This window comes from Chelonoidis abingdonii, chromosome 17, assembly GCF_003597395.2.
Source record: "Chelonoidis abingdonii isolate Lonesome George chromosome 17, CheloAbing_2.0, whole genome shotgun sequence".
NCBI lineage: Eukaryota > Metazoa > Chordata > Testudines > Testudinidae > Chelonoidis > Chelonoidis abingdonii.
The window spans coordinates 22,606,005-22,630,989 of record NC_133785.1 but is presented as its reverse complement, the minus strand read 5'-3'; the positions used below and the strand labels follow the sequence as shown (position 1 = coordinate 22,630,989).

At 41.7% G+C, this 24,985-nt stretch overlaps 1 protein-coding gene across 3 annotated transcripts in view; it reads left to right on the top strand.

Moving 5' to 3' along the window:
- Positions 1–24,975, top strand: part of LOC116827064 (cullin-associated NEDD8-dissociated protein 1-like) — a 33,277-nt gene extending 8,302 nt beyond the window's left edge. The window contains exons 3-15 of one of the 3 annotated variants that reach the window (XM_075073212.1): positions 2,528–2,682; positions 4,790–4,913; positions 5,567–5,823; positions 6,463–6,568; positions 7,377–7,525; positions 9,831–10,123; positions 13,162–13,303; positions 14,598–16,100; positions 17,426–17,521; positions 18,272–18,445; positions 18,675–18,835; positions 21,898–22,005; positions 23,371–24,975. In XM_075073212.1, the coding sequence (XP_074929313.1) occupies positions 2,528–2,682; positions 4,790–4,913; positions 5,567–5,823; positions 6,463–6,568; positions 7,377–7,525; positions 9,831–10,123; positions 13,162–13,303; positions 14,598–16,100; positions 17,426–17,521; positions 18,272–18,445; positions 18,675–18,835; positions 21,898–22,005; positions 23,371–23,598 (3,496 nt within the window). In that variant the 3' untranslated portion in view covers positions 23,599–24,975. The remainder of the gene's footprint in view (positions 1–2,527; positions 2,683–4,789; positions 4,914–5,566; positions 5,824–6,462; positions 6,569–7,376; positions 7,526–9,830; positions 10,124–13,161; positions 13,304–14,597; positions 16,101–17,425; positions 17,522–18,271; positions 18,446–18,674; positions 18,836–21,897; positions 22,006–23,370) is intronic. The other 2 variants (XM_075073213.1, XM_075073214.1) reach the window with 2 other exon arrangements.
- The last annotated feature ends 10 nt before the right edge of the window (positions 24,976–24,985 follow it).

The window sequence follows — 24,985 nt, the reverse complement described above, 5'->3', positions numbered from 1 at the left end:
AGGTTTGCCAAATAGACAAGGATAAAACACTGTAGGTAAAGATACTTTTTGTTTTTAGGCTTTCAGAGGATTTTATCAGCTATGGACAGTCATAAATATTGTAACAAAATACATAACAGTGACACTTTCTAATATAAAAATTTTTATTAGTCAAATTGTTTACATGAAGAATTCTTAATCTAAGGGTTCCATTCAGTTGCCTTTGAAATCAAAGGGAATGTTGCTTTTGCTTCAGTGGGAACCAGATCTGGCTCAGATTGTGTATCTCAATAAACTTTAGTAAGATTGGAATATGTTGATAGAGGCCACATGGTGCTGCACAGGGTTTTGGACTCTCTGGAACAATTGGCATTCTTTCTTCATGAATTAGACAGACAACTGGCTTTGATAAGAGTCCCAAGGAAACAGCAGTCATACGGTTTTACCATAATACAATACAGGATACTAAGCCTAAAATTCCAGTGCCAGTTTATATGAAGCATTAGCCTTCTTGAAAACTGAGTTTGTCTTACAGGTATTATCGACAGTAGCAAAAATTGTGGCAAAGGAATCCTCTTTCTGTCACCATGTGCACATAGTTAGGTTTGTAGCCAATTGAGAGAATACTATTGCTGAGTGTTAAATCTTTGGGGGCTGGTCATCTATGTATTTTTACCTTGGAATAACAGCTTGGCAGCGTTTCTTTAGAACCCTGCTGAGCAAGATGGCTCCCTCCCTCAGCCAGCTGCTAAATTCTGATAAGTTTTCCACATGGAAAGTGCAAGATATGTTACATATCATACGTATTATTCAGATTGGATGCCTTAGTTTATAACAGAGGAGAGAGACCAAGTCTAGTCTCTGCATGGAAGATGGTGAGCACAAACAAACACAGTGACTCCCTCTAACATTCTGCATCTAAAATAGAATTCAAAATGGCAGTTGCTGTTCCTGCATCAGACTGGGAAACTCCTTCACATTTAAAGATGCATACACAGAAAACAGTATGACGACATGTTTCATATACCACAGATTTCTTTATTGATAAACAGGTTACACAAAGGAGCATGTTATGGATTAAGTCCCCATACTATATGATGTGGCAGGATCAGCCCACAGGAAATAGTAGAAAATAGTTGGAGAAATTGATAGGTTAGCCAGTATTCAGGCCAAACTCCGATTGAAGTCATTCCCCGAATAAAGCCTGCAGAATCTGGCTCACAGTGTTTCTCTGTAAGCAAGATGCTCTGTGAGTTACTTTCTCAGTGAGACCTGTGGAAGAATGCAGTTAAGGCACAGGACTGAGGGTTTCTGTTGTTGATGCTGCTGCTGATTTGTGTGAGCTTGAGCAAATCACTTAAGCTATAGAAGTACAATGTATTATTACGATTAGAGTTGGGCTAAACATATTTTCTGTGAATGTTCATTTCAATAAAAAATTGAATTTTCTTTGCCTGTGTTTGCATTCTTTTGTGTTTATATTTTCTGGATGTTCTAGCAGCCAAATTTGTTAGTGGAATGTGTGTGGAAACAACTAATTGCCATGGCATTGTATAAAATATTCATGGAAGATGAATGAATTTTGAATTCAGAAACTTGAAACCTGATTTGAAGAGTTACATTCATCTGATTAGAGAACTGAGATGTTACTTATCTAATCAAAAGTAACTAACTAACACAGCTCAAACTGTGAATATCAAATATTTGCAACTAACTGCTTGTAAACACCCTACTGACAGTTATTGCACATGTAATTTTGAATAGTGGATTCATTAGAGAAAATCTCATGTTCTTACCGACATAAGAGAGGAAATTTAATACTGGATTTGGTTAATCAACTCTTGTTCTTACACTGTACAGAGGCAGAGTTCTCAGCCCACAGAGCAGTGGGCAACAGGAGGTAAATTACACATGGAAATGTTAATGTTATTTTTAGACTGGTCAGTTTTGGCACCTTTTAAAACATAACTATAGATTTTGGTGTTAAAAGAACTAACATGGCTGCCTTGTCATAATTCAGTCTATTAGCTAGTAAACTGCACATTCAATTAAGAAAATCTTATTTGGTATAAATAACTTGGCGTCCCCCTCCATATTTCCAATAGACTAACTGATGTTCTCCACTATGGATCTGATAATGACTTCAGTGAGTCTCTAGTGATTTAGTTGGTGTTGGTCCTGCTTTGAGCAGGGGGTTGGACTGGCTGACCTCCTGAGATCTCTTCCAATCCTAATCTTTTATGATTCCATTGACTTCAGTGGGCTTTGGATCAGATGCTATCTGATGTGCTAACTAGCTGGAATACAAAGTATGATGAGTATAGATTTCTGACAGACCATTTGACATCAATTTTGGATTTTAAACATGTTTCAGTAATGATGGCAGTGTTTGCAACAATAGATCTGGTGCCCCCTTTATCTTAAAGAATTCTGAAGGACTACATCTGAAATCCAAGACCAACCAGATCATCCTTCCTTTGACATGAAGTTTAGTTTCTAGAGAATGGCATTCTTCACATTTGGTCTGTCTTCTTTTTTCCTTCTGTAGTTTGGGCCCTTTGGTCAGCAAAGTGAAAGAATATCAGGTAGAAACTATTGTGGACTCTCTGTGTACAAACATGTTGTCAGACAAGGAACAACTTCGGGATATCTCCAGCATTGGTCTGAAAACAGTCATCTCAGAGCTGCCTCCAGCATCTACAGGTAAAATCCCTCCCTGAAATACGGTAAAATCTACTACAGCCTTTAGGAAGCAGAATTCAGAACCTGGAGTTGGATGGGATTCCCTGTCCCCCTGCCCAGTGCTGTTTGTAATTCCTTAGCCCTGTGCCCACCATTACTGTGTAATGAATAAAGAGTTGAAGATGGTAATAAAATTGATGATTAAAGATAGGACTCGAAACAAAACTCTAGATCTGACCACCCGCAAAATGGGGGTGCTTGAAATCTGAACCTTCATCTTCTAATGTTTGCAAATAACCCCTATCTGCATAATAGCCTGAAATCATAAACCCTGGATTCAAATGTTGTTGCTTGGAGCCATCACTGAGAGAGACTATACTAAAGTCTAGCAGGGCTGCTCCCTGTCTGGTTTCCACAAATGGTGAATCTAATGTCTTCTGGATTTTAGCAGCACAGATACATTCACTACCTCCATGTACAGTGTTTCGCTACCTGTGTCTTTTTACTCTTGACAGCCTCTCCAGGCTGCCTCTTTTGCCCAGTTTCTACAGCCATGGGACAAAACAACGTATTGAGCTGGGTTTCCAGTAAACACAGTAGTAGTTCTTCAATAATATATCTCTTAAGTGCACAGAGATTTGTGCTGTCTCTTCAGCCGTTTCTGTGCTTTGATGCCATCTCTCATGCATCTGACAACTTCCCCTCCTCCCCCAAGGCAGCATTTCTATCTTTGACTTTGAGCTGGCAGTTGTACTCGCTGGAATTATTTTTCATGCAGATAGCTTTCAAGCTCTGTTTACAAACTCTGCTAAATTTTAAATACTTGAGAGCCATCGTTTTAGAGATCTTTCATGGTTTATGTCACATGAACTGAAATAGTCCTATTGTAGTACACTTCTACCCCAATATAACGCAGTCCTTGGGAGCCAAAAAATATCACCGCCTTATAGGTGAGACTGCGGTATATCGGGTTTGGTCTGGTACGCCGTGCCGAACTGGACCAGTTTCCCCAGCATTGATTTAAAGGGCCCGGTGCTCCAACTGCTGCTGGGAGCCCCGAGCCCTTTAAATCATGGCCAGATCTCCGGCAGCGGGGCTTGGGTGGGGATTTAATGGGCCCGGGGCACTGCGCAGAAGCTGGTGCCTCTGGCCCTTTAAATCAATGCCAGAGCCCCAGCAGGATTTAAAGGGCCTGGTGCTCGAGCTGCTGTGGGGAGCCCTGTTCCCTTTAAATCACTGCTGGATCTCTGGTAGCGGGGCTTGGGTGGAGATTTAAAGGGCTTGGGGCTCCCTGCAGTGGCCAGAACCCCAGGTCCTTTAAATCACTGCCAGAGCTCTGGCAGCGGGGCTCAGGCGGTGATTTAAAGGGCCCAGGGCGCCACACGAATTCGGGTATAACACAGTAAAGCAGCGGGGCTCAGGTGGCGCTTTAAAGGGCCTGAGGCTCCCCATTGCTTGGCTGTGTTATATCAGGTCACGTTCTATCGGGGTAGAGATGTAACTGGGAATAGATCACCTTCCCAAGAGTTGGGCCTAGTACTCCATGTGTGAGGACAGAAGAGGGAGGAGGGGAGACTTCATTGCTTGCTTCTTTCACTTCTGACCCCACTCCAGGTGGACATTGGTGCTCCGGTGCTGGACTGAGGTGGGGAGGTGATTGAGGTTGGAAAAAGTGGAGCCAGGAAGCAGGTCTGCCTGCAGCACGTTCCTCTTGATGCAGAAGTTAATGATATTCCTAGCAGCATTTACTTCTGTTCTGGGCCTGCACCCACCTCAGGGAGGTCATGGTATTGCCTGGCAGAGGAACCAATTGGAGCACTGCTTTTCAGGCAGCCATATTACTAGGAAGTGGAGGAGCCTAGGCATCACCAGGGAGAAGCAGCCTTTTCCAACATCTCAGACTCTTTCCTCTCTTCTCCACAAGGGTAGCATTATTTGACAATTCCACTCCCTTTGCTTTCCTTTGGTGATTTTTGACTGGGAGAGACCATTATGGCCCATAGTAACTTAGCCACCTGCTGTGGACAAGTCCACATGTATGCAGCTGTGCATTATGACCTCTGAATATCAGGGAGGAAAAAGTGGATTTGAAAACAAAAAGTTGACCAAAGGTCATCTCTGTTCTTAGGTTCCACCATGACAGCCAATGTGTGCAAAAAGATCACGGCCCAGCTAACTGGAGCCATTGGGAAACAAGAGGATGTATCTGTGCAGTTAGAGGCTCTTGACATCCTGTCAGATATGTTGAGCAGGTATGAAAGGATTTCCTCCAAGCAGCTATGTGTGGCAGGGGGCTGCACAGTGTGTGTGTTTGTGATTTTTGTGCTACTTTGAGGACTAAAACATTGAAGGATTGGGATTGGTGCCAGTTGGGAAGTGTCTGGGCAGGTCTGATTGCCCAGCTGAGCTAAGAGAATGTACGTATGTATCTTTCCAAACTTGGAAGGATACTGGTAGCATTGCAGGATCATAAGGAACTCCTGGGGAGGTGGGAAGGGAAGGGCAGAAAAAAGGAAAAATATATTTTGGCACGTATGACTTGGTCACACACAGTTTTTTTTTTGCTAGCGGTTTCTCTTATTACATAACGCAAGCATAACTCAGAATGACAGCACAGTAGGTAAAGTTGTCAGCTGCAGTCAGAATTTTATCACCCAAAAAACTGGGCCATGCAAAGGCATGTTGTCAAAATCAATCTCTTGTTTCAGGGACAGGGGAAAAATGATCACTCCTTGTCTTAACCAGAGCAACTTTAGATTTAATCTAGAACACACACTGTTTTTGCTAGAAATGTGCTTGTCCTCATTTATGTAGCTTTCTTATTTTGCATTTCAGTTATACCAGCTAAGAGAGCCTTCGTGCTGAAGATCTGATTCATTTGTGTGTGTTGCCTCTGTCATTGCAGGTTAGGGGGGATGCTTTACACTTTTCATTCCTCCATCGTGAACTGCCTCCTTCCTCAGCTCACAAGCCCCAGACTGGCTGTGCGTAAGAGAGCCATCATTGCTCTAGGCTATCTGGTTTTGACTTGCAATGGGAATATCTTCTCAGAACTCATGGAGCACTTGCTAGCTGAACTGAAGAGGAATGAGTCTACTTCTACCACAAGAACGTACATTCAGTGTATCGCGGGTATCAGCAGGCAGGCTGGGCACCGCACAGGTAGGTCCAGTAGCTTGGAATGATATCTACAAAGACACTCGCACGCATGTTACATTTTAAAGCTGCTCCTTTTTAGATATAAAAAGAAACATACCTATTTGGTTTTCTGGTGTGCTAGTAGTTAGCACTCCGCAATTCTTTGCAGGGTTCCCGCTTCTGGTTCTCAGATCTCCACCCAGACCTAAGGGAAAGGCACACTGGATCTCAGTGCTTGGCTGTGCTTCTATAGGAGCTTTCATTTCAAGACCTTGCAGTACTTCCAAAACACTAATTAATTAATCCTCACAGCGCCCCTTTTTGGAAGCTCAGCATTATTAACCTCATTTTACACATGACGAAATGGAGGCACAGAGTATTCGAGTGACTTGCCAGAGGCATTATCTGATCTGGGATTACACTCCTGGAGTTCCTCAGACTATTAGATCATCTCTGTCTCTCCATAAAACCTTTTGTATGAAAACAGGGTGGTTCTTCTGTTGAAATTGTTTGGCAGGCTGTTCACAATGCATAACCAATGAGATCCAGGTAAAGAATCCTCTGCCAGGCACTGGAACTGACTGGCTGGTAACTAGGTTCTCACTTTACCAGTCCGCTCAAGGGGGGAGCAATTTCCCTTGCTGTTCACTTTGTCTCTTTCAGGAGAATATCTGGAGAAGATCATCCCACTAGTTGTTCGGTACTGTAACGTGGAGGATGATGAGCTGAGGGAATACTGCTTTCAGGCCTTCGAGTCTTTTGTGAGAAGGTGTGTGCCCTCGAGTAATCTGTGCTTTATTTCTGTTTCATAGCCCTTCTCTGGGAAGTGCATGTGCAAAGAGGTCTGAGGAAAAACTAAGCTGAGTGGAATATTTTCCTAAATGCATTATTGTGGGAAAGACAGATACAATATCAGTCCACGAACAAAATCCATCCCTACGAAGTTGGGCTATTCATTTAGCATGTTGAATGTACGAGGTATTTACCAAATATGTGAGAGAGTAGGTTCTTACCCAGGAGTCTACAATGATATTTGTAAATGATACAGGTATCGTAAGTGGCTGTTTAATACCCACTCTGACTGAACTTCACTTACTGCTGGTTCTTGGAGGACATTTGAGTCCTCAGGTGGCTAGGAAGGAGTTGGCTCAGACTTTTGATGTCTGTAGAAGGGGTGGGAAGTGGGAATGGTGCTCTTGAGAAGGGACTGCTGTGCAGCAGTCTTCATACACTAATTCTGATGAGATGGTTGGCCTTGAGGAGAAGAGTTAGAGAGCTGCCTAAGGAGGAGAGGTGGGACTGAACTTGTGGGGGGCATTTTTGTTGTTTTGTTTTAAAGGGAGAATCCCAGGTAGTGGAGAATGAGAGTCTGAAGCTCACTTCTTGGAGTCTCACGTGGGTACATGACCCTGCTTTATGCACTATGGCGAAAGGGAAATTTTACTGTTGAATGCATTTCAGTAATACGTGTGTATAGTTGTGTGAAACACTTTGGGATCTTGTGGGATGAATTATGCTGATTGATATAAAAATTACTTATTTCCAGTTAGTCTTAGGCTTTGTTTTTGTCTTGCTAGGTGTCCAAAGGAAATTGGCCCTCACATCCCTAGTGTGATGGAATTGTGCCTGAAGTACATTACTTATGACCCAAATTACAACTATGACAATGAGGAGGAGGAGGAGGAGGAAATGATGGAAACTGAAAATGAGGAGGATGAAGAGCAAGGTGCCTGCTTGTGAGGATGACTATGCTTAGTAGAACTGTTGACACGCTATCCAAGGGGTCCAGGTCTCCCCTCCCCACTCACACTATATGGCATTACCTTCTTCCTCACAGTGTCTGCATTGACCCAAACTAGAGTACAGCTGCTTAGTTCTCTCAGTGCTGTAATTTATAATGATTTCCAAACCTGGGACTTTACTGTTGTGTCTTTCCTGATCCACGTGTCACTGGCATCTCTTTTCATGGAAGGATGGCATTTGCTAGAATTGACACCATAAACTAGCCTGGCAGAGAGCAAGACTGAAGAGATGCTGCCTCTGCTGTTGTCAGCGAATGCAGGTGTCTGGCACAGAATGCCCACAGTTCACTAGCCCTAGCACTGGTGTATCTCAATTAGCTGCTGCTCTGCTGCTATGATTGCCCAAATTCAAAACAATCCCCCCAAAATGCCAGTGCTGGTTGCAGTCTGCTAAATGATGCTCAGACTTCCATTTCCTGCAGTTGAGTGAGGCTATTTTATATGCATACTGCAAGCTGGCAGGCATCAACTCTGTCTGCACAGCAGCTGGGAGGGTACTTCCTAGCATGGATAGACAGATAGTGCTACCTCTGCTTGTGTGCTAAAAATAGCAGTGTGACAGTGGTGGCATAGGCAGCAGCTCAGGCCGGTCAGGTGGGATTGTATTCAGGGGGCCAGCCTCAGACACCACTTACGTTGCTGCAGCCACACTGCAATTTTTCGGTGCTAGCTCAAGCAGAATAGTGTACGTCTTCCTACCTGAGCTGGGAAGCATCCTCCCAGTTGCTTTGTAGACATTTTCTGGGGCTCTTGGACCCTCCCCGATGGTCTTTTATTTATCTGCTGGAACTGATGACTTTAATGCAGTTGCGTGTCTGTATTCCTGCCTGTAGAGATTGTTTAGTGCTAGCAGCTCTGTCATGTGTGAAGAGGGGAACTCCTAGTCGCCAATATGCAGATTTTGAATACATCCTGCTGAGGCACTGCGTACCAAACTCATACCCAAACAGTGTAAAATAGTGTAACTTAATATAATCCAAAAAATAAAAAAGGTCTTGCTACCTTTGGGCTGACATTGGTTACAACTGCCACCACGTCTGATCCAGGTCTTTCTCAGTAGCTTCTTTTTAAAGGAGTGGGGTGAGGGATAGATTGAGGTGGGCATGTGGAGAGAACAAGTTTCATGCTCTAGACTCAGGTCGCATCAGCTGTGTACTTAATACATTTCAGGTATTGAAGGAGTTTCACAATGTGCCAGTTCTGTCACTGCACAGGGTATCATGACCAGGGGCGGCTCTAGGTATTTTGCTGCCCCAAGCACAGCAGGCAGGCTGCCTTAGGCGGCTTGCCTGTGGGAGGTCCCCTGTCCCGCGGCTTTGGCGGCAGCCTGTGGGAGGTCCCCGGTCCCGCGGCTTTGTCGGCAGCCTGTGGGAGGTCCCCAGTCCCGCGGCTTTGGCGGCAGCCTGTGGGAGGTCCGCTGAAGCTGCGGGACCAGCAGACCCTCCGCAGGCATGCAGCCGAAGGCAACCTGCCTGCCGCCATTGCGGCGACCGGCAGAACGCCCCCCCCGTGGCTTGCTGCCCCAAGCACACGCTTGGCATGCTGGTGCCTGGAGCCGCCCCTGTCATGACTCAGAGTAGAGCTAGAATAATTCAAATGGAAAGTAAGGCACAAATGTTTAACAGTGAGGGGAGTTAACCATTGGAACAGCATCTGACGGGATGTGATACCTTTTCGAGATCGGATGCCTTTCTAAAAGAGATTCTCCTGCTCATCCACAAGTCATGGGGTAAAATGCAGAAATTGTGAAGTTCTGTGACCTGTATTATTCCTCATAATGGATTTCCCTAATGGTTACTTCTGGCCTTAAAATAAATGGAACTCAAGACCTTATCCCCCCTTCAAAACACAAGCCCTTACAACATGAGCTAAAGTGGACTCTCCAATAGCTGTAGTTAACAGGGAGACCTTCAGGCACTAGAGGTCCATGGGATGCAATACATAGTGGATCAGTCAGACATTTTATCCACCACAGGGCAGCAATGACACATACGAGCCACTATAATACACTGGGTTCTGATGACTGACTGTGGAAATTGTCCAGAATAACCCAAATCTGATTTTTCCCAGAAACATGTTAATTGTTGGCATCTGTTTATCTCATGTTCACTTTTGAGTTCAATAGGAGAAGAAATGACCTGCGAGAGGGAAAGTCGGGGGCATGTGATGATTCTCTACTTGTGTTTCTCTTGTAATGTGGTGTGTTTTTTCCCCACTCACTGTTTCCAGAGAGTGACGACGAGTACAGCGATGACGACGACATTAGCTGGAAGGTTCGCAGGTCTGCGGCTAAGTGCCTGGAAGCCATTGTCAGTACCCGGCACGACCTCCTTCAGGATTTCTACAAGACTCTATCCCCGGTTTTGATTGGCAGATTCAAGGAAAGAGAGGAGAATGTCAAAGCCGACATCTTCTGTGCATATATCTCTTTGCTGAAGCAAACCCAGCCCATACAGAGCTGGCTACATGCTTCAGATGCAGGAGGCAAGGAAGAGATACCCCTCACCATGCTTCAGAACCAGGTAAGTGAGAAAGAGGTAGGCCAGATTAAGTTGAATAGTAGTGAAAAGAACTGGAAGACGTGTCATCAACAAATATGTGCAATAGCTCAGCCAGGGAACATGGCTACCAGAAGGATCTTGTCTCTTAGTAAGAGTAGTATAAGGAAGATGGAAAGCTTTCCCCCCTGCTTGTTTGATTCTTGGATTTATAGACATATTTCAGAAGATCTGTTGTTTTCAGGTCCTGTGTCCACTCCACAGATTTTCAGTAAGGTTGTAAAATTGTTGACATCACATAACCATTCCATGTGTAGACACAGACTAATGTGTTTTCCAGCCATGTGGAGGAACTCTACCACAGACAGAACTGTAACACAATTTTCAAGCTGTAACTGAGTTCTGGTGTGACGGTCTTGTTGTGTAGATCGGATGGCCTAACTGTGTCTGCATAAAAAGGTTAGCCAGTCCTCTTATCTCACAGGTCGTTGTGTGGGAGAAATCCCGAAGTGCATTATGCCATGTGAAAATATTGACAATCCTGTTTGTTGTGCCAGAAACAGAGGCAGAATGGGGTATCTGCCCAGGTTTACCCAGAATGGGCTCATATTGTGCAGGACGATAGGAGGGGACAGGCTTATAGGGTTGCGCCAGGAAAAATACATCTGTGTTTAATGTGTGGAATCGCACACAAGCTGTAACCATGAACATGTCACATCCTGGTTATACCTAATGTATCCCAGTTCTGTCTGGATGCAGCTGAAATCATGCTAGTAGCTGGACTACATTGGGTGTTGAATTTGGTTCAAGCACTGTTCCTGCTAAACTGGTTTCAGACACTATCTATCTGGCCAGTGCCATCAGAGTGAGACTTTTTAAAACAATTAAGTTATCTGGAATTGTACTTATGAATGATTGAAAGATCCATTTTACAACAGGGCTGTGTCTACATTAACTATTTTTGAGAAATTTCCCTCTAGTGCAGCTCCCCAGGTGACAGTAAGAGTGAGAGTGCAAGTGGAGTTGGTGTAATGTTTCAGAGCAGGTCTAGAAAACATTGTGATCAAAATGCTAAAGCATCATCAAGAGTAGTTTCTCAGTAAAAAAACAAACAAACGAACAAACAAAAACTGGAGTAGATGAGGTCTTGGAGGAGGGGGCAAATCCTGGTATAACCAGATTTTTAGACCAAACAAAAAAACTCAATGTGCTGAAACCATTTTTAACTGTCCGCATGGTTCTACAGTTTGGCTCTGGCCACCCAGCCCAGAATTATAGCACCTTCGAACTCCATGATGTCAGCTTCTTAACGGTTGCTAAACTTGGTTAATTTCATAGTGTAGATAGGGCCACAATGTTTAAATGGCTGATGTTAGCATGCTCAGTGACAGTTTCCTTGACCATTGTAGACAGGGACCTATCCTTCATGTGATCCGTGCTAGGAAAGCTATCTGATTGCCTCACCTACACCACTCCCACCCTATGATTCTCAGAAAAATATCAATCCATGCTGAACTATTGTACCAACAGCCATTTCAACTGTGTTTCAGCAGGATGGTTAACGCTAAGCTAATTATAGTGTGGCCACTCCCTTAGTGATCAACGTGACTGTTGGTAGCTCACAGGAGGAAAACGTGCTGGAAGAATGTTGTTAACTCTTGAAATATGTACTTTTAAAATTAGCCATAGCTGTAGCATGGTGGCATGTTTATAATTGTTTGACTCCTGTAGCAGTAACAACAAACCAAAAGAGTGTCCTGAAGTGAATCCAGGGCCGCTGAGTGGGATAATCAGTCATACCTGCACACTGCTGCAAAGGGATTTGCAGACACTAGTGTACCACCTCAGTCATTGTATAAAATCCATCGGCTGTTGTGGCAATTGCTCCAGTTAAGCAGACGTGTCATTGTTCAGGAACTCATTGAATAAATTACTGCACAAACATATCAGATTTAGGCCATTAGAAGTCAGATAAATTTCAGATACAATGTATAGGTGTGGCAGAGCATTAACACTGTATTGGGCTCTGATCATTACAGGGGCCATTAGCTAGTGTTTCATAATATCTTTGTATGCTTGTGTTCTTGTAACTATGCAGGGTACATACTTTATAGTTAATTGAACTAAAGAGTTAGAAGCCATGGCTTTTTTTTTTACCAATTTTTTAAATTCTGAAATAGGCTGACGGGCTACTGTCAACATAATTTAGCAATGTAGGAATCCCCAGACCAGACCAGGGCTCCATCTAGCCAGTATCCTGTCTCCTATAATGGCCAGTCCCAGGTGCTTCAGAGGAAGATGAAAGAAATACTGTCATCAGTTAGGTGCTCATGAGAACCTCTTGCTAGCCCACGTCAGTTAGTGGTTGTCTTTTACCCTGAAGCAGAGGGATTTATATCCTTTCCAAAATGTAGTTTTCTGCCCATTTAATGTAACTGATTTAAATAAATTCAATATTTAAAAAAGAAAATATCTGTATGGCTAATATACCTCGTCCTATAATTGGTTCTGTGTGGGTGGGCTTTGTTGGACCTCTGCAGAGGTTCAGTTCTAAATGCAGGATCAGGTCCTTAAATTTCTTTCAGAATTAATATCTAACTTCTAGCCTACTTTTCACCAGTTTGTTTAATTTTGCCCTTTGTTCAGCTAAGACTGTTGAAACTTGACTGGTCAGTTTCACTTCCGTCTCCTTGTTAGAGAAGCATCCAAGCTGATCACTAAGCAATGCTGCTGTGTTTTGAGGTTGTGGCACTAGAGGAGAAGCTTTGCCTTAAAATATTTTCATAGAATTAAAAAGAAAAAACTTAAAATATATGAAAAGAAGAGTTTAAATAGCACCCCTTTGTTCCACTCTCTCTTTCTCACTCACTCACTCTCCAGAGTCTCCCTTTACTAAACCATTGAACATATTCATTTTTGATCGCTCTCTCTTCTCACACTGAATTATTAATGTGTGTAGCTAAGCTGGGTAAACTGCTCTGCTAGCATAGGTCTGTGTCAAAAAGGCCATGGTTACCTATGAGGCTTTTTTTTGTTGTTCTTTTTGCTTTCTAAAACTGCAGGTTCCAAACATAATCAAGGCCTTGCACAGGCAGCTCAAAGAGAAAAGCATCAAATCGAGGCAAGGGTGCTTCAGTCTCCTTACAGAACTGGCCAATGTTCTTCCTGGCTGCCTGGCAGATCACATCCCAGCGTTAATGCCTGGTAAAACTGGTTTGTTGGCTGGGAGATGGTAGGGAGCGGTTGTCTCAGTTTAAAGGTTCTACTTTCAGTGCTATAAGGTTTCTAAATGACGTGTTTCTCTTTCCTGCCTTTTTTTTTTAATTTCTGGATATTTATAAACAGTAAAAAGGGACAGGGTCTGCTCCTGCTGCCACTGGAGTCAGAAGTCAATTGACTGAGCTCAGGATTGGGGCCATAGTGGTGACATTTTCTATTTCTCTTTTAATCTCATGGAACGTTTTAAAAATGTTTATTGGGGGAGGGTTTTATTTGCAGGCCCACAAGTTTTTTCATCCAACTTTCCCTCCTTGTAAATTAGTGAAGGGTGAATATCCAAGAATGTTGAAATACTCATAACATTGAGGTCTTACCAAGACCTTGGGCTTGTCCTTACTGTAAATGTTTAGGGAAACTGCCTTTTCAATATCCCCTGGCCCTGATCATGCCATGACCTTCAATTCTTGTATGTTTACACGAGACAACAGAAAATATGAACAATAAATTGCGTTGGGGGTGGTAAATGGGACTCTTGGAAATACTTTACTGATGGCTCATCCGAAAAACAATTTTCAGACTATATCACAGAAGTTAGATATGGAAAAGACCCACTATTGCATTCAGTCTAGCTCTCTGCCAATGCAGGATTATTCTCTAAAGTACATTTTTTCTAACATTTTTGTCCAGTCTAATTTTGCAAAAACCAAGCAGTTGTTTCCACTCCTTTCTTTGAGATTTTCCATAGCTCAATTCCTCCCTAGATCACCCTACAAATACTGACAGGTGCTTTTATAGCTATCCAGTTAAAGTGCTTGTAAAATACTTTTGTAGCTCTCCAGTGCAGCCATGTGGACTGGCTATATTCTGACTTGTCACTTAGCTGAAAACATAAACAGCTACTGTGAGAATGCATGTGTATCAAGTTACGTCTACACTAGGAGCTTTTGCCAGCAGAGCTCTGTCGGTCGGTATAATCCCTTAGTGACGTAGCTATGTTTCTACCTGTATAGATTGTTTTTTCTTGTCGGGGTGGCTTTACTATACTGGTACAAAGCATAGCTTTGTTGATATAACTGTGTCCACAATAGTAGTGCTTTGTCAATATAATATATTGGGATTCCTGTATTGGTGAAGCACTCCTAGTGTAGACATGGTTTCAGTGGGGTGGAGCAAAGGAAGCTATTGGGATTTGTATCCAACTATTTTAGAATTTGTCTTTTAATCTTTGTGAAATCATTTGAAGAAATAAGATAATATATGTTCATGTCTCCCCGAACAGGTATTATTTTCTCCTTGGCTGATAAATCCAGCTCCTCCAACATGAGGATTGATGCACTGTCTTTCCTTCATGTTCTTCTCTGCAATCACCAACCAGAAGTGTTTCATCCCCATATTAAGGCACTGCTACCTCCAGTTGTGACCTGTATTGGAGACCCCTTTTATAAGATCACATCAGAAGCTTTGCTGGTCACTCAGCAGCTTGTGAAAGTTATTCGGCCCTTGGACAAATCTTGTGCATTTGATGCCAAGCCCTATGTGAAAGACCTCTTTTCTGGTACTTTAAAGAGACTGAAAGCTGCTGATATTGATCAGGAGGTAAAAGAACGGGCTATCTCTTGCATGGGACAGATCGTCTGCAATCTTGGAGACCATTTAAGTGGTGATCTCCCACCAACCTTGAAGATTTTTCTAGAAAGGCTGAAAAATGAAATAACCAGACTAACAACCGTCAAAGCATTAACCTTAATTGCTAGTTCTCCACTGAAGATAGACTTAAGGCCTATTCTAGGGGAAGGATTCCCCATTCTAGCTTCCTTCTTGAGAAAGAATCAACGTGCCTTGAAACTGAGCACTCTGACAGCTCTGGACATATTAATTAAGAACTACAGTGATAGCCTCAAGCCTGCTATGGTTGAGTCTGTGCTGGCAGAGCTTCCTGCTTTAATTAATGAGAATGATTTGCATGTTTCTCAGGTGGCTATTGTGTTCCTTACTACCTTAGCTAAGGTTTATCCATCTTCCTTATCCAAGATAAGTGGTTCAGTTCTTTGTGAACTCTTTCAGCTTGTCCACTCCCCTTTGCTACAAGGAGGAGCACTGAATGCCATAATAGACTTCTTTCAAGCTTTGGTTATAACAAAGACAGCCAACATGGGTTATGCAGAGCTGATGAAACAGCTAACGAGCCCCATATACTCAAGTCCTGGTGGGGCAGCTGTGACTTTACATAAACAAGCCTATTACTCTGTAGCAAAGTGTGTGGCAGCCCTTTCATCAGCATGTCCAAAAGAAGCCACCAGGGTAGCGAGCCAGTTTATTCAAGATGTGAAGAACCCCAAGTCCAGTGCTGCTGTTAAAATGCTAGCCTTCCTTTCGCTGGCAGAGATGGGTCGCACCATGAACCTAAGCGCTCAGAAGGAGCTCAAAACAGTAATATTGGAAGCATTTGCTTCTCCCAGCGAAGAGGTGAAATCAGCAGCTTCCTATGCTCTGGGGAACATCAGTGCTGGAAATCTTAAGGAATATCTTCCCTTTATGCTGAAGGAAATTGGAAGCCAGCCCAAGAGACAATACTTACTACTCCATTCTCTAAAAGAAGTCATCAGCTCTTCCCCAGCAGATGGCCTCAAACCTTATGTGGAAGACATTTGGGCTCTGCTTTTCAACCATTGCGAGTGCACAGAGGAGGGGACACGAAATGTAGTTGCCGAATGCTTGGGGAAACTGGCCCTAGTGAATCCGTCCCAGCTGCTGCCCAGGCTGAAAAAGCAGCTGTCATCAGGTAATGGGAAGGAGAGAATGCTTCCTGCTTCTTGTTTACAATATCACCTGAAAGTGAGAACATGCATTCGCATGGCACTGTTGTATCTGGCATTGCAAGATATTTATGTGCCAGATGCACTAAAGATTCATATGTCCCTTCATGCTTCAATCACCATTCCAGAGGACATGCCTCCATGCTGATAATGGGTTCTGCTGGATAACCATCCAAAGCAGCGCAGACCGACGCATGTTCATTCTCATCATCTGAGTCAGATGCAACCAGCAGAAGGTTGATTTTCTTCTTTGGTGGTTCAAGTTCTGTAGTTTCCGCATCAGAGTTTTGCTCTCTTAAGATTTCTGAAAGCATGCTCCATACCTTTTCCATCTCAGATTTTGGAAGGCACTTCAGATTCTTAAACCTTGGATCAAGTGCTGTAGCTATCTTTAGAAATCTCACATTGGTACCTTCTTTGTGTTTTGTCAAATCTGCAGTGAAAGTGTTCTTAAAACAAACAACATACTGAGTCGTCATCTGAGACTGCTATAACATGAAATATATGGGTAAAACAGAGTAAGAGACATACAATTCTCCCCCAAGGAGCTCAGCCACAAATGTAATTAATGCATCATTTTTTTTAACAAGCATCATCAGTATGGAAATGTCCTCTGGAATGGTGGCTGAAGCATGAAGGGGCATATGAAAGTTTAGCATATCTGGCACGTAAATACCTTGCAATGCCAGTTACAAAAGGCCATTCGAACTCCTGTTCTCACTTTCAGGTGATATTGTAAATTAGAGGAGAACAGCATTATCGCCCGTAAATGTAAACAAACTTGTTTGTCTTAGCAATTGGCTGAACAAGAAGTAGGACTGAGTGGATTTGTAGGCTCTAAAGCTTTACATTGTTTTGTTTTTGAGTGCAGTTATATAACAAAAAAAAATATACACTTGTAAGTTGCACTTTCGCAATAAAGAAACTGCACTGCAGTACTTGTTTGAGGTGAATTGAAAAAATACTATTTCTTGTTTGCCATTTTTACAGTGTGAATATTTGTAATAAAAAACAATATAAAGTGAGCACTGTCTACTCTGTATTATTGTAGTTGAAATCAATATATTTGAAAATGTAGAAAAACATTGAAAAATATTTAATAAATTTCAATTGGTATTCTATTGTTCAACCGTGTGATTAAAACTATGATTAATCGTGACTAATTTTTTAATGTGATTAATTGTTTTGAGTTAATCACGTGAGTTAACTGCGATTAATTGACAGCCCTAGTAAAGAGCATACTGTGTAAATGTACGCACATTTTTTTTTTTATGTTCCCTCTTTGTTGCAGGTTCCCCACATGCACGAAGTACTGTAGTAACTGCAATCAAATTCACTATTTCAGATCAGCCACAGCCTATTGACTTACTTCTGAAAGGTTGCATAGGTGAGTTTCAATTCCTATAGAAATCTTGTGAGCTCTGCACGAGGCCCGCTACACTATCAGTGGCCCTACCACTGCCCTATTTTGTATTGCAAGTAAGATATTTTTCAAATTGATTTGAGACTAATTTAACCTCAGAGAAATGTAGATGAAAAAGATCTAGAATTCCATGCTGCGGTTGCAGAGTGAGTGTTAGTGTATGTTCTGGCCTTCCTCCTTCAGGTATGTGTGTCACTCATGAATGGAAACTATGAATTTAGTGGAGAATGAAACCCCTGTGATTCTGGTTTCACAGCCAAGTGTCTTGTAAAATATTTCTTAGGTTGGACACCCATGTCTCTGCATCTCAGAGCTATCAAAGAGAAACTGCAAAAACTCTGCTTCGGAGATGTCTAGGCTGAGCATCGAAAAGAAACTTCCTCTACAAAAACTAAGGCTTCCACTTGGACTCTCAGATGAAGTCACTGGTGGCTAGCATCACATTGGTATTTCTATACCCCTGATGTAGCTTGTTGCCTCAAATAGTTTAAATCCTATCCCAGAAAAAGGAAGGGAAAATAGATCTAAATGCATCACTATGTATAAGCTTTGCCTCTAGAATTATTTTTAATAATTGTGTATAAGATTTCTTCATATCCTGGCTCCTTCAAATATCATATGTTACTCTGAGGATCAGCAGTAGATAGATCTTGAAGAACTACTAAGACATTGCATTTAATGCTATCAAACAAATGTTATGCTATTGTCCTGCAGGTGACTTCTTAAAGACTCTTCAGGATCCTGACTTGAATGTTCGACGTGTTGCTTTAGCCATGTTTAATTCTGCTGCTCACAATAAGCCTTCTTTAATCCGAGACATGCTAAACACTGTCCTACCCCACTTATACAATGAAACTAAGATCAGAAGGGAACTGATACGGGAGGTAGGTAGACTAGTGCTGCTGCTTCATGAGTTCTGTATGTCAATGTCTTGGTCAACATGGAATTGACAGGAATATGCTGTGATGCTCTCATGAGCAAATAGTTGGGTGGAACCCTTGGGGCTTAGGTGGGTGGGAGAACATCTAGTAGGGATTAACTTGGTAGCCAAGATGTGGCAGTAGGGACCCTTCCTCACCGATAGTGACCAGGTGTATCATTCTTCCTTTTAAGGTAGAAATGGGACCGTTTAAGCACACAGTGGATGATGGTCTTGATGTGAGGAAAGCTGCCTTTGAGTGCATGTATTCACTGTTGGAAAGCTGCCTTGACCGACTGGACATCTATGAATACTTGAACCATGTGGAGGATGGACTTAAGGATCATTATGACATTAGGGTAACTTCCTCTCCTTATCTGTTCAAGAGTAGTGGAAGTAACTGGTTTTGATCTTATTTACCACAGTGAAGGCCAGGGCTCAGATTGCGCCGATTTGTGGCGGTGCAATGCCCAGCACCCTTTTCATGCTGCCTTCTTGTTCTCTAGTATTTAGGCTTCCTTTTATTTTTTTTTAAGAAGTTACTAGCTGTTACAGTTGCTGTGCTGGCCTTGAAAACATAACCCACATGCAACTGATGTCTGCATCAGTTTGCAAAACCTGAAACAATGGCTCTGAAAGATGTGATATGCCACAGTCAAGGAAGAAGGCCATATTGGTTTAAAAACCTGATCTGGTTTAGAGGAGAAGTAAAAGCAGCTATGAAATATAATATATATAACAAATGGAAGAAAGAGGAATTTGATAGTAATGCAAATAAATCAGAAGCTAGGAATTGTAGAAAATGTATAAGGAAGCAAAGGCGCAGTAGAAATCTATTGCCAGCAGAGTTAAGGACAATAAGAGAGAGTATTTTAAGTATATGAGGAACAAAAATAATTCTGGTAATAGTACTGATCCATTACTAGATGGAAATGATAGTTATCAATAATAATGCAGAAAAGGCAGAAGTGTTTAATAAATATTTCTGTTCTGTATCTGAGGAAAAAAGCAGATTCTCATCATATGATGATGGTGACACACTTTCCCTTCCTCTAGTATCTCTGGAGGATGTTTAACAGCAGCTTCTTAAGTCAGACATTTTGAAATCAGCAGGCCCAGATAACTTGTATCCAAGAGTTTTAAAGAGCTGGCTGTGGAGCTCACTGGATGGTAATGTTGATTTTCAGTAAGCCTTGGACATCGATCCTGGGCAAGATAATGGAGCAGCTGATATGGAACTCAATAAAGAATTAAAGGAAAGTAATAAAATGTAATGTCAATTAACATGAATTACTGGAAAAGAGAACCTGTCAAACTAACTTGATACTTTTTTTTTTAAGTGAGATTACAAGTTTAGTTGATAAAGGTAATTAGCATCTGTAAGGCATTTGACTTGGTATTGCATTACATTTTGATTAAAAAAACTGTAACAATATAAAATTAACATGGCTCATGTTAAATGGACTAAAAGCTGGCTAACTGATAGGTCTCAAAATATTACTGTAAACAGGGAATTGGTGAGTGGGTGTGTTTCCAATAGGAGGTTCCAGAGGGGTCTGTTCTTGGCCATACTTGATGTAACACTTTTATCAGTGACCTGAGAGAAAACATAACATTATCAGTGATGAAGTTTGCAGATGACATTCGGGGGAGCAGTAAATAATGAAGAGGCTAGGTCACTGATTCAGAGTGATCTTGGTTGCTTGGTAAACTAGACACAAGTAAACAACGTGTTTTTTAATACAATTACATGTAAATGTATACACCTAGGGGCAAAGAATATGGGTCTTACTTATAGGGTGGGAGACCCTATCCTGGGAAGCAGTGACTCTGTAAAAGATTTGGGGGGTCACGGTGGATAATCAGCTGAACATGAGCTGCCAGTGTGAAGCTGTTGCTAAAAGAGCTAATGTGATCCTTGGATACATAAACAGGAATCTTGAGTAGGAGTAGAGAGGTTGTTTTATCTCTGTATTTGTAACTGGTGTGACCTGCTGCTGAAATACCGTGTTCTGTTCTGGTACCCATTATTCAAGAAGGATGCTGAAAAATTGGACAGGGTTCAGAGAAGAGCCATGAGAATGATTAAAAGATTAGAAAACCTGCCTATAGTGATACCGACTCAAGGAGTTCAATCTATTTAGTTTAACAAAGAGTGTTAATGGATGACTTGATTACAGCCTATAAGTACCTACATAGGGAACAAATATTTGATAATGGGCTCTTCAATCTAGAAGAGAAAGGTACAATGCGATCCAGTGGCTGAAAGCTGAAGCTAGACAAATTCAGATTGAAAATAAGGCATAAATTTTTAACACTGAGAGTAACTATTGGAACAATCTACCAAAGGTTGTGGTGGATTCTCTGTCACTGACCATTTTAAATCAAAATTGTATGTCTTTTTCTAAAAAGATACATTTTAGGAATTATTCTGGGGAAGTTCCGTGGCCTAGACTATACAGGAGATCGGAATAGATGATCACAGTGGTTCCTTCTGGCTTTGAAATCTATGAATTTTGTGTGGCTGCAATTGCACTAGAATTAAGTGTGCCTACTGGTACAGCTTTTTAGAAATAAGCTCTGCTTATGTAAATACTTGTGTATTGGTTCAGCTCTGTCCACATTAGTTTTACCATATGAACATCTGAACAGTTTTCAATCCTTCTGTTATTCTTTTAGGGCTGGTCTACACTCAATTTACTGTCACTAGTGTCTCTTACAGACAAAGCTTGTACGAGTACTATCATCTTTTCCCTCTGGCCCTCTTCAAATTTGACTTCTGTTGAGGGCCAGATCCTGTAGTGCTCAGTGGGGCAAAACACTCACTGATGTCTAAAAGATTTTGCATGAGAGTAGTCTTAAGGGCTGCAGGATTTGGCCTCTGTTTTTAAATACTCAGAAGGCCACATGTATTCTGTAATGCTTTGGAATTTGATGCATACTTATTTTCTAGATTCCAAGCCTTTCTTTTGTCTAAAAGCAGGGGCAGCTCTATGTATTTTGCCGCCCCAAGCACAGCAGTTAGGTGGCTTTCGGCAGGCGGTCCACTGGTAATGCAGATTTGGTGGCATGTCTGCAGGAGGTCCGCTGGTAACACGCCTTCGGTGTACCTGCCGCTGAAACTGCGGGACCGGCGAACCTCCCGCAGACATGCCACCGAAGGCAGCCTGACTGCCGCCCTCCGTGGCTTGCCGCTCTAGGCACGTGCGTGGTGCGCTGGTGCCTGGAGCCGCCCCTGTCTAAAAGACATACCCCTTTATGAGTGCAAAGAAAACCATCCAACAGAGAACAATGCAATGTGATGCAGTGATTTGTCTGAAATTGTTGCAGTAGAGTGCATGGGGACTTGATAGAAGGGTTTTGGGTTTGAGGGGGATCTGAGAGTATTTTAAATCGGCCTTTTAAAAAAAAAATCCTCTAGATGTTGACTTTCATCATGCTGGCTCGACTCTCCACGTTGTGTCCTAATGCAGTTCTACAAAGGCTAGAGCGATTGATTGAACCCCTGCGGGCAACTTGCTCTACTAAGGTAAGATTAAATGAAAGCTTCAGTTGAGTGTCTGTCTGTGATTTTGGGAAAGTCAGTACTATGCTTCTGTGTGCAATAGAGACTTTCCAAGATCTGGAAAGTCTACAAGCGCCACTGCTTTGGTACTGCAATCTGGGTCTTAATCCCTGGTGAAAGCAAGAATTTCACACTTGTAATAAAACAAAAATTAAATGTTTCTGAAAGGTCTGGTACCTTAGACAATCTGTCAGAACTTGCTGAAAATGAGCCAATTTGGGGCCTACAATATCTAAAATATTTGTTATGGAATGGAATTTTTGTCACAAGTTCTTAAAAACTAGACCTTTGCAGAAAATATTTTAAAATAATAAATGGTACTGTGGTCTTGAGGTTAAACTCCACCTGCTTAAATCAGTTTGCTTATTTCCATACTTGCAGTAAATAGCACTCAAGATCACTTGAGTTTTGAGACTTCAGTTGTGGTTCTGCTCTGAAAAAATGACTCTAAAAATAATGATATGTTCCATGTTTATGGGCTTTGAAATATTTCTATATCAGACTTGCTCAATTACTAAATAAAAGGATGGGTTTTCAAACTGCCATCCCTGCATAGTCAGCTTGCACGTTGCAAACAGTAACAAACGTTCTATAATAGGAACTAAAACAACTCTGATGTGCAAGCCACAATAGAATCCAGCTCCCCCTCCCATGCTGTGTTGGCTTTGCAGGTGTAAAAAAACAATACAAAGCACATTTTATTTTCAGGAAAGTATTCAGCATGCATGTAGCAGGGTGATGTTTAGTTGCCATTTTTACGTAATTCTAGACTTTATGGTGAAGAGACATTAAAACCAAGCAGTGAAAAAGTACCCCACAGCTGCTAGATTTCATATAATAGTATTAACTCTGCATATCGGTGGAGCAATTATAATCGAGGTCATGACTACCTAGTCACCTTGGCTGCCAATAGGAAATTTTAGTTTTGTTGATTAGTTTGGTCAGGTGTATTGTACTGTACCTAGAATTTATTATTTTACATGTGTAACTTAAACGGATGTATCTATGTAGCACTTGCTAATGGAGATGTGTGTCGGTATCAAAGCAGAAATAGCCTTTTGTGAATACATGTACATAATTTAGCTTGTTCATAATCATCTTAATGATAAAGTACCACTACTGTGGGCATTTTCAACAATGCTCAGTGTCTGTTTAATTCTGCTCTCTCTGAATCAGTTAGATCCATGTGGATTGCTTTTGAAAAGTCACCATAAATTCCTCTCCATTTAGAAAATATCCCACTCTCTGACTCCCTCCCACTTCGACTGTGTGTATGTTCTTCCTTTTCCAGATCTCATTTAAGGGCCATGTTAATTTTTTTTTTTTTAGGTAAAAGCTGGTTCAGTGAAACAGGAATTTGAAAAGCAGGATGAACTGAAACGGTCAGCGATGAGGGCGGTAGCTGCTCTACTAACCATCCCAGAAGTAGAGAAAAGTCCAGTGATGGCTGAATTTTCTTCTCAAATCAGAGCCAATCCTGAAATGGCTTCACTCTATGAAAGCATTCAGAAGGATTCAGCTTCGTTACCTACCACAGAATCAATGGACATGAATTAAAGTCCTCTGTATCGTTCCCCTATCCCCTTCCTCCCCCCATAACACCTATAAGTGAAACAGATGCCGCATAGGCAGCCAGAAGAATGTCTCAAAGCTAACCTCAGCTTAAAAAAAAGGGTTTATGCTGTTTAAGAAAATGACAGCTAGGTCAGCTACATGAGTCAGACTTCTGATTAAATAAGTTGGCAACGAGACTAAGGTTAAAAGGGCTGTGTGCTGCAGAGGGAGTGAAAAACAAGTATATTAAATTATTCAGCATGTTGTTAAAGGGCTTAAGTGAGGCCATCTGAATTTACTATTACAATTCATGACTGAAAAATAGAAACTGTCACTTGGAAGTTTCCCACCTTTTGTAGCATTTCTTGCACTACCATTTTGAATAAGGACAGAAGTTTAAAGGCAACTTAGTTTTAATTTTTGCCATTACACATGCATTTCTATCCAAAATAACTTGTCTGCAGAAGGTCTTTCTACCCTTTTCATTAGACTACACTAGTTTAAAAATTAAGAGCAAATGTCCTGAAACTCAGAACCAGTTAAGGGGCAGTACCACAGCAGTTTTCAAAATTGAAAGACACCCTACACTAAGATGTTAGCTAGTGTTCACTATGAACTGCACTTGAGCAGAATTTATCTTTCAAGCTTTACTAGTTTTCAGTGTAGCTAGCTAAATTCATAATTGATATTCTAGGAATTTATGGCAGCAAAAGGCAAATAAAGCTCACTCTTGATCTTTCTTTCTCAAGAAGTTTGACCGGACAAAGTAACAGTGAGTGTCTTCCAAAATAGAATGGCATCTGTTTTAAATCGTAATTTTAATTTTCCACAGGAAGTATTTCTTTAATTTTTATATCTACAGAAGTTTTTTCCTGTATTAAGTTGCCAGCAGTGTTCCACTGGGTAATGAGATCTGTCGTTGTGACTGTCTGATACCAAAGCATTGATGTATTCCAAACTGTAGTCATTAGAACTAAAAGACAGCAGCACATGGCTGTAGAAGAGACCTGCCTTCAGTATTCTGGTATCACATAACTAGGAAAATAGTATAAGGCAACTAAGTTGCATGAATGTAAATGAGCTCTTCTGCACACCATACAAGAACTTAGTGTCACTAGTTGTCTTGCTCAAATCCTGCCCTGCACAGGGAAAATTTTGTAACAGGAATGACAGATGGAGTAATTGCAAACCAGAGAATGAAGCCATAACACTTCTTGCAGACATGAATTTGTAATCTTTCATTTCAGGTTGCTTCCTGTTTTTGACTGAGGGGTTAGTGTGAAACATTTTAACTGTCCTGTTTATAGTGCAGAGTGAGAGACCTTTCCACTTGGTATGAGTGGCATCCTAGGAAAATAAAGATGTATTTTTGAAGCTGTATCTGCTCCTC